This window comes from Crocuta crocuta, unplaced genomic scaffold, assembly GCF_008692635.1.
Source record: "Crocuta crocuta isolate KB4526 unplaced genomic scaffold, BGI_CrCroc_1.0 scaffold650, whole genome shotgun sequence".
NCBI lineage: Eukaryota > Metazoa > Chordata > Mammalia > Carnivora > Hyaenidae > Crocuta > Crocuta crocuta.
Genome location: NW_027532882.1, coordinates 1393535 through 1406692, shown reverse-complemented (window position 1 = coordinate 1406692; position 13158 = coordinate 1393535). Strand labels below are relative to the sequence as shown.

The 13158-nt window shown below is 40.7% G+C and overlaps 2 protein-coding genes across 2 annotated transcripts; both read right to left on the bottom strand.

Annotated features, from left to right (window-relative positions):
• Positions 1 to 3569: 3569 nt before the first annotated feature.
• LOC144216357 (olfactory receptor 7G2-like) lies at positions 3570 to 4535 on the bottom strand. The gene is given in 1 exon segment (XM_077745692.1): positions 3570 to 4535. A coding segment is annotated over 1 exon segment (939 nt). The 5' UTR covers positions 4509 to 4535.
• Positions 4536 to 6842: 2307 nt separating this feature from the next.
• LOC144216353 (olfactory receptor 7G2-like) lies at positions 6843 to 12720 on the bottom strand. The gene is made up of 2 exons (XM_077745687.1): positions 12697 to 12720; positions 6843 to 7760 (listed from the first exon to the last, which is right to left on the bottom strand). Exon 2 carries the CDS (start codon positions 7758 to 7760, stop codon positions 6843 to 6845), a length of 918 nt encoding a protein of 305 aa, XP_077601813.1. The 5' UTR covers positions 12697 to 12720.
• Between the last annotated feature and the right edge of the window lie 438 nt (positions 12721 to 13158).

Genomic DNA, 13158 nt, shown 5'->3' with positions numbered 1-13158 from the left:
CCTCTAGTTTAGTCCATTTTTGTTTTTATTTAAATGTTTATTTTGAGAAAGAGAGAGCACAAACAAGGAAGAGAGAGAGAGAAAGGGAGAGAGAGAGACAGAGGGAGAGAGAGAGAGAGAGAGAGAGAGAGAGAGAATCCCAAGCAGGCTCCACACTGTCAGTGTAGAGCCCAACTCATGGCTTGATGCTACAAACTGAGATCATGACCTGAACCGAAATCAGAGTCAGACACTCAACCAGCTGAGCCACCCAAGTAACTCTTCCCTGTCCATTTTAAAATCAGAGTGTTGGGGCGCCTGGGTGGCTTAGTCAGTTAAGCGTCCGACTTTCGCTTAGGTCATGATCTCGCGGTTCGTGGGTTCGAGCCCCGCGTCGGGCTCTGTGCTGACTGCAAGCTCAGAGCCTGGAGCCTATTTCAGAGTCTGTATCTCCCTCTCTCTCTGACCCTCCCCTGCTCATGCTCTCTCTCTCTCCTAGAAATAAAAATATTAAAAAAAAAATAAAATAAAATCAGAGTGTTAATTTTTTTTTATTGAGTTATACGTGTTTCTAAATATATTTTGGCTATTAACCTCATCAGATACATGATTTGTAAATATTTCATTCCATAAGTAGGCTTTTCATTTTGTTGATGGTTTATTTTACTGTGCAGATGCTTTTTAGTTTGATGTAGACACACTTATTTATTTTTGCAATTGTTGCTTGTGCTTTTGGTGTCATAATTGTTGCCAAGACTAATGTCAAGGAGATTTTGCCCTATGTTTTCTTCTAGGAGCTGTATGGTTTTCAGGTCTTATGTTTAAGTCATTAATCTATTTTGAGTTAATTTTTGTGAGTGATGTAAGGGGTTCAATTTCATTCTTATGCATAAGGATATATAGTTTTTCCAACACTGCTTACTGAAGAGATTATCCTTTCTCTTTTGAGTATCCTTGGCTCCTTTGTCAAATATAAGGTGATTGTATATGTCAGGGTTTCTTCTGGGCTCTCAGTTCTATTCCATTGGTCTATGTGTCTGATTTAATATCAGCACCACAGAGTTTTGATCACTATAAATTTGTAGCATAGGTTGAAATCAGGACATCTGATGCCTCCATCAGAATTGTACAGAAACCAGGGCACCTAGGAGGCTCCATTGGTTAAGTGTACGACTTCAGCTCAGGTCATGACTTATTTGGTTACTTATTTTCAAATAAGTAACATTCATCCTTTCATCATATGAGTTAATAATCACACATTAAGAGGATTGGGATGTTAGACGTATCAGATTGATTGACTGGTTCATGGGTTTGAGTCCTGCATCAAGCTCTGTGTTGACAGCTCAGAACCTGGAGCCTGCTTTGGATTCTGTGTGTCTCTCTCTTTCTGCCCCTCTCTGACTTGGGCTCGCTCGCTCACTCTGTCTCTCTCTCAAAAATAAAACATTAAAAAAAAAAAAAAGAGGTGTACAGAAACCGGTTCAGGCTTCCAGAGGAGCCCAATCATATTACAGAGACAGGCATATTAGAGCCCAACCCTTGGGAAACAGTTGGGAAAGTATGCAGTCAAACACCTTACAAGGAGAAAGTGGGAGTCTTGTGTTTTTGCATCCTGCCTCTGTGCTGAGCCCAGGGGTATAACCACAAGAAATACTCATGTACCCAGGTAAAAACTGTCTCTTGGTTTTCTGTGTTATCTGGGGATATGCCAAGCCACATTGCTCTCAGAGATAGATGATTTGGGAGCCAGTCCCTAAGATTTGCCATAAAAGTTGGTGCCCTATGTGTGTGATCGTAACCTTTCACTCCTCAGTGATAAGCTGCGTCTGGGATATTCTCCTGGTTGTAAAGTGCTGTCCCAGGGGTGGGATTGATGCTGTGAGCATACCTCAGCTTTTCTTTCCTGTTTTGATGTAGGTCCTTTCTCAGTCCCCTGATATGTCTGAGTCACCCATCAAGTTTCTGAGTTTCTCTCAAAGGAAATTAATCTGACCCATATGGTCAGTGTGTTCCCAGGAGGAGGAAGGTCAGGAACCTTCTCTTCCGCCATTTTGCTGATGTTGATGAGAATTCATTAAGTTTAAACTTCTAACAAGGTCAATACTAGGTCAAATTTATTCAATTCATAGTATTGGGCAATGTAAAGGAGTGACAAAAAAAAGACACATTAGGGTTCTATAAAAATGACAGTTTTGTAGGACAAAAATGATCAAATACTGGAAATCAAATATTGGCTGCAAGAGGGTGCCTGGATGGTCAGGGGGTTGAGTCTCCAAGTCTTGGTTTCAGGTCAGGTCATGATCTCATGGTTTATAGTTTTGAGCTCCCTATCAAATCTGCTTCGGACTTCATGCTGTCAGCGTGATGGAGATTCTTAGGATTCTCTCTCTCTCCCCCTCCCCAAAGAAAGAAATTAAAAATAATACTGGCTGCATCAATCTAATATCTGTCTCCACGGTCACATTGCCTCTTCCTTTCTGTGCCTCCTTCACTCCTCTCTATTTTATAAGGAAACATATAGTTTATAGTTAGGGCCTACCCAGATAGTGCAATATAAATGCATCCTTTGCAAAGTCCCTTTTTCCAAATAAGTAACATTCATCCTTTCATCATATGAGTTACTAATCACAAATTAAGGGGATTGGGATATTAGACGTGTCAGATTGAGGGCCACCATTTAACCTCCTCCAGATGTCTTTTGGTTGACTCCATCAAAAGGCCTATTATCATCTGATCATGGGAAGGATGGTTTTCTGTCTGGGGAAATCATGTACAAGTATGAAATCCCTATTTGCTACCACTATCTTGTGACTTGAAGAGTCACAGTCCTAGGACAAAGCCACCAAATGGAGAAACAGAGTGATGCCTACTCCCCTGTTCTTGTACATTCCCTATCTTTGAAGTTCTTGTAATGACAAACAACTGTTTATTGTTTGACCATAGTAGAGATGGGAATCTTTTCTTATTAGAATTGAAGACTTCCTCACTGATGAAGTACAAATAACTCACAAGTATTTCAGACTGAGATGATATCATTGTACCAATTTTATAGATGATAAAACTGTGTATAGTGAATGCTAAGATTTCCTCAAAGGAATACAGTTTACCAGTGAGTGGTCTCTGTGATTACTAAATTGGGGTGTAAAAGGTGAGCTCCCTTGCCTCACTGTAGGCCTGACTTTGGGTTTCAACTGACATGGTCTATCATATGGGATCAGACAGAAGTCAGTCTCTAGATATAACCACAGTTGCACTTCTGTCCTCTCTCTGAGCTATCCATGTTCTACAACTTTCCTTCTACTGAAAATCGTCCATACATACATTTTGAAACTTTAACGTCTGCCTCAGGTTCTGCCTCGATGGAACTGAGAAAAAAAATTGAAGTAAAAATGGAAGTAATTGGTCAAACATAACAAAGCTAAATAAAAGTAAAAGTCAGGTTTCAACCCCAATTTAAAATGTACTTTGCTGTTATGTTATCTACTCATGTTAGAGGCATTTGGTGAAAGAAGAATCAAGCATCCTAGTCCTCATAGGATTCCTATAACTTTGATTTATTCTAAAAACCCAGCCCAAAGTGGATGGCACAATCACAGAAAAGAAGGGATCCTACTGACAAGTTTCTTCAAGACACTCTGCATGTCACTATTCCTCAGACTGTAGATAAAGGGGTTCATCATTTGAGGAATGACAACATATATCACTGAAACCATGTTAGTCCTCCTGGAAGAATCAGTAACTGCAGAGGTAATGTACATTCCAACGCTTGTCCCTTAGAACAAGGATGCAACTGACAGGTGAGACCCACAGGTGGAAAAAGCTTTATACTTTCCACCCGCTGATGGCATCCTCAAAACAGAGGAGAAAATTTGGGTATAAGAGAAAATGATTCCAGAGAAAGGAATACCCCCAAGTAAGCTAGCCATAAAATATGCCAGGATATTATTGATGAGGGTATCAGAACAAGCGAGCTTGGCGACCTGACCAAGCTCACAGAAGAATTGCGGGATGTCCAAGTCCTTGCAGAAGGAAAACCGTAGCACCATCAGAGGATGGAGCAGGGCATTGGCACTGCTAATGAACAGTGAGAGCACCATCAGCAGACCACAGAATTGGAGGTTCATGATAACGGTGTACCTCAGGGGATGGCAGATGGCTACATAGCGGTCGTAGGCCATTACTGCAAGGAGAAAATTTTCCAAGCCACCAAAAGCCAGGACAAAGTAGAGCTGGGTGAGGCAGCCTGCATAAGTGATGCTCTGATTCTGTGCCTGGATGTTCACCAGCATCTTTGGGATGGTGGTTGTGCTGAAACAGATGTCAGTAAAGGACAGATTGGCGAGAAAGAAGTACATGGGGGTGTGGAGGTGGGAGTCCAAGCTGATGGCCAGGATGATGAGCAGGTTTCCCAGGATGGTGACCAGATACATGGACAGGAACAGACTAAAGAGTAGGGGATGCAGTTCTGGATCCTCTGTCAATCCCAAGAGAAAGAATTCTGAAACCCCTGTTTTATTTCTGGGTTCCATGTTGTTAATGAATCTGATGGATAATATGGAGTGAAAATAAAATAAATGAATGGTCCCTGACTGAGTGGCAGCAGCATCAACTGGGGCCTTGTTAGAAATACAAATTCTGGTATCACTCCAGATATGCTACTGATAAACTCTGAGGTGAGGATCAGCAATTGATGTTTTAGCAAGCTCTCCCAATGAATTTGATATATGCCAAAGTTTGAGAACCAGTGCCTTAAAAAAAATGAAAAAAAAAAAAAAACTATTTCAAATCAATGTGAATGTTTCAGTCTTTCCCTCTGCTGATTTTTCCTTCTATTGTCTTCTTCCCTCTTTTCCCTCTATTGGCCTTTATTTTAAATTGATCACCACCTCTGTTTCACACAGTGTGCTAAGTGCTGAGTCTAAAATGAATACGAATGGTGCTTCCTACAAAAAAAAAAAAAGAATCCACAAAAGGACAACAAAAATTACTTGTGAGCTTATCCGTACAGGTGACTTCTCTTTATATTATGTATTACACACGCTGTTTTGTAATTTACTTTATCCACTGAAAAGCTTATTATGATTTGCTTCACATGTCAGATGTTCTATTATATTACATTTAGAAATCTAAAAGGTAGATTTCTACTCAGGAGGGAGACAGGTTCAGTCATTTTTTACTGTTGGTCTGTCATTTTTTAGAGAATCAGAGACCAGCAGATTGAGAATTGGGTACCAGTACAAACATAGATGGGAACTTGTCAACAGGAAGGAAGGCTGGAGTGTCACTGGACACTTGGTTCCCATCACTTCATGCATGCACACTCCTCATTGCTTCCCCCGGATGAATCTAGTAAAATACCTGCCCTCCTTACAGAAGCATTAACTAAGGGACTTTAAGTTACCTGGCTGGCATCAATGTGGAATGATGCCTAGGTGCATGACATGTCACCTAGATATAAAGATTAAAGATCTGTCTTCTGGAAAGGAAGAGAGACCAAGTGAGGCAATGGGCTTGTGGTCAAGAAAGAACATTCCTGGATGAAACCTCAAGTGTGCTTCTTCCTGACTAGGCAAGGACTGTTGAAAGAAGTTGTCCCAGGCTGACACTTTACAGTGTTGTATCCCTGGGGGATCAGTATCCAAAACTCCTCATTAGACAATATTTTTATGTCCTTCTGATCCCTGGGCTATGCAAGTCCTTAAAGACCAAGAATATAGAAGAGAGGAATGCACCGTATTAGGCCAGGTGTATGCCATCTATTTTCTCTACCTGTTCATGTTCACCCTCATCTGAAATACCTTGCACACATATACACAGAATCCTTTTCCAGTGAATTCTAGGTTTCTTTTTTCAAGTTACAAAGAGAGGCATCACTATGTGGTTAATGATATATTGAAACCTGATTCCAATTTTAAGTGTGCAAATATTGTTTATGTACTGGGTATAAATAATATATTTGTGAATATAGTTAAGATATTGTAACATTCAAACTCCTAGGGATATTTCATCTTTAGAGTCACTGAATGTTTCCTGTACCTTTTTTCTCTTTATATTTTACGTGGCAGATTCTCACCTGTTCTTTGTGATTCTTGTGGCTACGATCAACGTAGATAAGCTTCATACTCTCTTTATAAACTTTCATAATCATCGGTTCCAATTTCCACAAATNGCCTCTCTCCCTTTCCCCCACCATTTCCGCCCTTCTTCTCCCCCTTGTTGGAGGAAGAAGGGGGTTCTTTATTTTTTTAAAGTTTGTTTATTTTTGAGAGAGAGAGACAGACAAACCAGCAGGGAGAGGTGCAGAGAGAGGGAGACACAGAATGCGAAGCAGGTTCCAGGTTCTGAGCTGTCTGCACACAGCCTGATGTGGGACTTGAACCCATGAGCTGTGAGATTATGACCTGAGCCACAGTTGGACACTTAAGCGACTCAGCCACCCAGGTGCCCCTGGTTCTTCATTTTTAATTATGTTGTGGTAGAGTACAAAGTCACTGAAAGGCATTAGTGTCCTCCAACTAAGACAGCCTTGTTTAGCTCTTTCCCCACCATATACTCCTTCTGTCACTAAAATTTTCCTGAGCAAATGTCTGCTAAAATGACCATAGAAAGAATCCCTTACTCAGGTTCTGCTTTGATGGTTCCAAAAAAATCAAGCTCAGAATGTTCACATAAATTTCCAAGAAAACCAAAGTTGTTTTTTCAAACTAAGTTGAGCTACTTTTATGGCATTTCATCACTGAAACTTAAGAACTTGGTGAAGGAAGGGTCCGACAATCTGACTCACCCAATATTCCTGCATTTGACTCACCCTAGAAGCCCAAGACCAAGGCAGGTAACACAGTAATGAAAAAGGAGATGCTTCCTCAGATGAATTTCTTCAAGGCTTCCTTCATGTCCTTGTTCCTCAGGCTATAGATAAAAGGGTTCAACATCTGAGGGACCACAGTGTACATCACTGAGGCTATTGCAGTATCCTTGGAAGAATGAGTAACTGCAGAGCTAATGTACACCCCAAAAGCTGTCCCATAGAACAAGGAAACCACTGAGAGATGAGACCCACAGGTAGAAAAGGCTTTATATTTTCCCACCACTGATGTCATTCTCAGAATGGAAGAGACAATTTGAGTATAAGAGAAAATAATCCCAATGAGAGGAATACCACCCAATATGCTAGTCACTAAATACACCAGGATGTTATTGATTAGGGTATCAGAACAGGTGAGCTTGATGACCTGAGCAAGTTCACAGAAGAAATGGGGAATTCTCAGGTCTGTGCAGAAGGAGAGTCGCAGCACCATCAGACTGTGGAGTAGGGCGTCTGCAATGCTGATGCTCAGGGAGACTAGAATCAGCTGGCCACAGAGGCGGGGGTTCATGATGACTGTGTACCTCAGCGGGTGGCAGATGGCCACATACCGGTCATAAGCCATTGCTGCCAGGAGGAAGTTTTCCAAGCCTGCAAAAAGCAGGACTAAGCAGACCTGAGTGAGGCAGCCTGTGTAACTGATAGATTTGCTCTGTCTTTGGATGTTCACAAGCATCTTGGGCACTATGGTGGTGCTGAAACTGATGTCGACCAAGGACAGGTTGGAGAGGAAGAAGTACATGGGGGTGCGGAGGTGGGAGTCAGAGCTGATAGTCAGGATGATGAGTAGGTTCCCAAGCACAGTGATCAGGTACATGGTCAGGAATAGCCCAAAGAGAAGGGGCTGCCATTCTGGATCTTCTGAGAGACCCAGGAGGAGGCATTCTATTACACCTGTTTGATTTTCTGGTTCCATGTTCTTGATAAGCCTGATGGGAAAAATACAGGTGAGAGAACACATAACAGATGTACAAGGACGCCTTATTTTAAAGTTTGTTTATTTAGAGAGAACGAGTGGGGAAGGAGCGGGGGGCGGGGGGGACAGAGGATTTGAAGCAGGCTCTGCTGACAGCAGAGAGCCTGATGTGGGGCTCAAACTCATGAAATGTGAGATCATGACCTGAGCTGAAGTCAGATGCTCAACTGACTGAGCCACCCAGGTGCCCCAATGATGCCTTATTTTAGAAAATCCTGACATCAATTGAATTGAACTCAGGCTTCTGGACTTTGGAGCTGAACTCATAACACCATGTGATGCAGTCTCTGACTAGTGCAGATTTAGGTGTCCTAAAGGGTTGATCAGACTTCATTGCTTGCCTTTTGGAAGTTTCCACCTGCATAAGACTGCAAGTGCTTTCCTGGTACTTTAAGCTGCCATGGTTATTATTTCAATCGGATTCACTTTTCTCCTAACATTAGAATATTAAAACATTCTCAAGGTGTCTGTGTGGCTCATTCAGTTAAGTGTTTGATTCTTTTTTTTTTTTTTTTTTTAAGTTTATTTACTTTGAAAGAGCAAGAAAGAGAGAGTGAGAGCAGGGGAGGGGCAGGGAGAGAGGAGAGAAAGAATCCCAAGCAGGCTCCTTGCTGTGAGTGCAGAGCCCCACATGGGGCTCAAATTCATGAACCATGAGGTCATGACCTGAGCTGAAATCAAGAGTTGGACACTTAACCAACTGAGCCACCCAGGCGCCCCAAGTGTCCGACTCGATCTCAGCTCAGGTCACGATCTCATGGTTTTCGGGATGGAGCTCCAAGTTGGGATCTGCTCTGACAACACAGAGCCCACTTGGGATTCTCTCTCCTTTTCTCTCAGCCCCTCCCCTGATTGCCCACATACTTTCTGCCTCTCAAAATAAGTAAATTAACTTTAAAGATGTTTTAAAAAAAGATTCTCATAAGGTGATACATAACACATCTCTGTTTTTTCCCCCCAAACTGAGGAATTGGATGATGGAGGAAATGCACAGGGGTCTTGAGAGGAAGAAAAAAAATGAAAAAGCAACACTTTGTTAGTGGTTAAAAGCAGAATCCTAGGATGAGAAATCCTAGGACACTAATGTCCAGGATGTTTGACAGGAGTATTGCTGCAGTGGTAAGAGGAAAAAGACTGTCAAGCTAGCCTTAAGAGGGGAAAAGGAAATTAAGCTATATCTAGATACCTCTAATGCCTTGCTGGTAGGATTTAAAAAGTTTAATCAATGTAAATGGAGTTTAGTGCCTGTTGAGTGTGAAGCACTGTTACTTAATATGATCATGACAATTGGATGAGGAAATGAGACCTTATTTTTTGGAACTTTGTCTTCCCCCACCAGGGACACACACACACAGCAACAGTATATGAAATAAATACATGTACACTCTTTAATTGCCTGTCACGTTTTTACATGCAAAACAATAGAAAAAGACTTAAAAAATTAAAATTTTAGACTAACAAGTGTGATAATTATTTTCACTAACAAGCAATTCTGAATCAACTTTGACTATGTTTTTCCTTTCCAAGGTAGCTTATTGAGATCAGTACCTTCCTTCCTTTCTCTCTTTTTATGGTAGGCTATGGAAATAGTTAATCTCTTCCTACTCAGAGGTTTAATTGATTTTCTGTTGTTTTTTTAAAAGATGACAACTCTGTCTCTGTTGTATAACAAACATAATTTTAAGGAAAGAAATGTTGAAAATCAATCCTAGAAATTCAGATTATCCTCTTTCTATGTCTTTTAGGCCCCATCAAGGTCTGGGTCAGGCAGCTCTGGCCACTTGTTTCCAAAGAAGTCCTTAGTTTGTGTATCAGGAAGAATTCAATCAGACTCTTATTTCCTGTATTACAGTGAGTTCCTGAAAATGATGTTATTGGATTTCCCAAAACAGGCAAGACATAATTGGGTATGTCCTGGGTGCATCAATGGATATGTTCATAAGATAGTCATAAGAATATCAAGTTTTAGAAAAAGTCTGAAAAGATTTCTTCTGTGAACAGTCCATTAACATACTAATGTTTAGAACTGAATGGCCCTAGGTAATCTGTTTCACCAATGAGAAAATATCAGCCCTTAGCATGGAGTCATGAGAACAGTCAAGAGCATCCATCAGTATTTCAATTCAGACACATCTGAGTTTAATTCTGTCTCCGGCACTTGCTTTGTAAAGAAGGGCATTTCCCCCCCAACTATGTGAGAAGCCTTGGTCTCATTTGGATAGTGTGAGACCTTGTAAAACCTTATGGGAATGTTGCAAGAATTAGTAATGAATAGACCAAATCACCAAGCACAGTGTTTGATATATGAGACCCTCTTAATGCTTCCTATTGTGATTTGTTTCTGCCACGAACACTGGCGTGATTCATTATAAAAGGGACATGATAGGTGGGGCAAAGGGTAAGAAGAGAGGGGAAACAAAGGATATCTTTATCATGGCAACCAGAAATTTCAGGGAAAAACGGATGTGTTGAATCCCTTTGTGGGATAATTGCTTACAGAGGGAAACAGAAGTGAACAATCTGAGTGAACATCAGTGGTTAATGCTCCTTTCTCATGGATATGATGAAGTGTATAGCAACTAAAATGAATACATTGGACCCAGGTGTATCAACACAAATAATAAAAACTCCAAAGAGAAAGTAATTTCCTAACAAGACCTATATCATGATACAATTTAAGTGTTTTAAATAACACTGATCTTAAAACTTTAATTTCTTATTATAAAGCATTTCAAGTATACAGAAAGTATAGAGAAAACAAAGTCATGGATATCTACCACTAAAGACAACTAAATTAAAATATATTTCCATATTTGCAGTAAATATTTCTAAGAATTAAATTAATACATACTTATGTTCCTATATCCTCAATAACTTTTTCTTCCCCAAGTGAATCGCCATACTGAACTTGGCAGTATATTTGAATAAAAATACATAAACTTTTGTTTTGCATTTAAAAAATTTTTTTAAATGTATTATTTATTTTTGAGAGAGAGATAAAGACAGCATGAGCTGGGGAGGGTCAGAGAGAGAGGGAGACATAGAATCCGAAGACAGGCTCCAGGCTCTGAGCTAGCTGTCAGCACAGAGCCTGACATGGGGCTCGAACCCAGAACCATGAGATCATGACCTGAGCCGAAGTCGGACGCTAAACTGACTGAGCCACCCAGGCGCCCCTTGTTTAACATTTTAAACCTGACATATTGCATTTGGTTTTCGTTTATTTTTCATTTTTAAAGAAGTTTTTAAAATTTTATTTTAGAGAGAGGGCACACAAGTGGGGGAGAGAGGTGGAGGGAGGGAAGGGGAGAGAGAGAGAGAGAGAGAGAGAGGGAGAATCTCAAGAAGTCTTCCTGCTCAGAACAGAGCCTGATGTGCGGGTCAGTCCCATGACCCTGGGATCACGACCTCAGACAAAGTCAAGAGTTGGATACTCAACTGACTGAGCTACCCAGGCACCGCTGCATTTTGCTTTTAGTTTATTTATTTATTTATTTATTTATTTATTTATTCATTCATTCATTCATTCATTCATTCATTTATTTAAATAGTTTATTGTCAAGTTGGTTTCCATATAACACCCAGTGCTCATCCCCACAAGTGCCCTCCTCCATGCCCATCACCCCCCTTCTCCAACCCCCCATCAGTCTTCAGTTTGTTCTCAGCATTCAAGAGTCTCTCATGGTTTGCATTTTGCTTTTAAAATTAATACATTTAAGGGGCACCTGGGTGGCTCAGTCAGCTAAGCGTCCGACTTCAGCTCAGGTCATGATCTCAGGGTTCATGAGTTCAATCCCCACATCGGGCTCTGTGCTGTCAGCCAGCTCAGAGCCTGGAGCCTGCTTCAGATTCTGTGTCTCACTCTCTCTCTGACCCTCCCCTACTGACACTCTCTCTCTCTCAGAAATAAATAAAACATTTTAAAAAATTAATACATTTAAGGTCTTGGTACTTTTTACTCTGGTTTATTAACTTTAACTATCTTACTTTATTCTAATGTCTTATTACATCACAATTTATCATTTTTTCAACCGAGAGGCATTTATTGTTGCCCTTTGTACACACAGACACACACACACACACAATGTATAAACAATTTAAATAACATATGGAGAACAACCAAATTCAAGACTGTGGTTGCCTCTGGGAAAGGAGGGGAATATAAAGGATATGCTATCTTTATGTTACTTTGTTATATTTTAAAGTTTAAATTTTTAAATCCAATATAGTTGACATACAGTGTTATATTAGTTTCAAGTGTACAATATAGTGATTCAGCAATTCTACACATTACTCTGTGCTCATCACGATAAACGTACTCCTAATCCTCTTCACCTATTTCACCCATTCTCCCAACTCCCTGCCAAGTCCCTCTGATAAATACCAGTTTGTTCCATGTTATTTTGTTATTTAAGAAAAGAACTCTGGGGGTGCCTGGGTGGCTCAGTCGGTTGAGCATCCAACTTTGGCTCAGGTCATGATCTCACCATTTGTGGGTTTGAGCCCCGCGTCGGGCTGTGTGCTGACAGCTCAGAGCCTGGAGCCTGCTTCCGATTCTGTGTCTCCCTCTCTCTCTGCCCCTCCTCTGCTCATGCTCCGTCTCTCCAAAATGAATAAATATTATTTAAAAAAGAAAACNTAGCAACATGGATGGACCTTGAGGGTGTTATGCTGAGCGAAATAAGTCAGGCAGAGAAGGATAAATACCATATGTTTGCACGTATAGGAGGATTAGGAGGAACTTAACGGAGGACCGTGGGGGAGAAGAAGGGGGGAAATGGTGGGGGAGAGGGAGGGAGGCAAACCATGAGAGACTCTTGTATGCTGAGAACAAACTGAGGACTGATGGGTGTGGAGGGAAGGGGGTGATGGGCATGAAGGAGGGCACTTGTGAAGATGAGCCCTGGGTGTTATATGGAAACTAACTTGACAATAAACTATTTGAAAAAAAAAGAAAAGAATGCCGTAACGCAAATTAAAAGGGACACCCCCCATGTTTATAGCAACATTATTTACAATAGCCAAGATGTGGAAGCTGCTCAAATATCCATCGATTGATGAATGAAGAAAGAAGAGGTGGTATATAAGTATACAATGGAATATTTTACTGAGACATAAAAAGTAATGAAGTTTGCCATTTGCAACAACATGTGTGGAGCAAAATGCATTATGCTAAATGAAATAAGTCAGTCAGAGAAAGACAAATGCCATATGATTTCACTCGTGAAATTTAAGAAACAAAACAAATGAGCAAAGGAAAAAGAGAGAGTGAGAGGGAAAATAAGAAACAGACTTATCTATGGTGAACAAACTGATGGTTACCAGAGGGAAGGTAGGT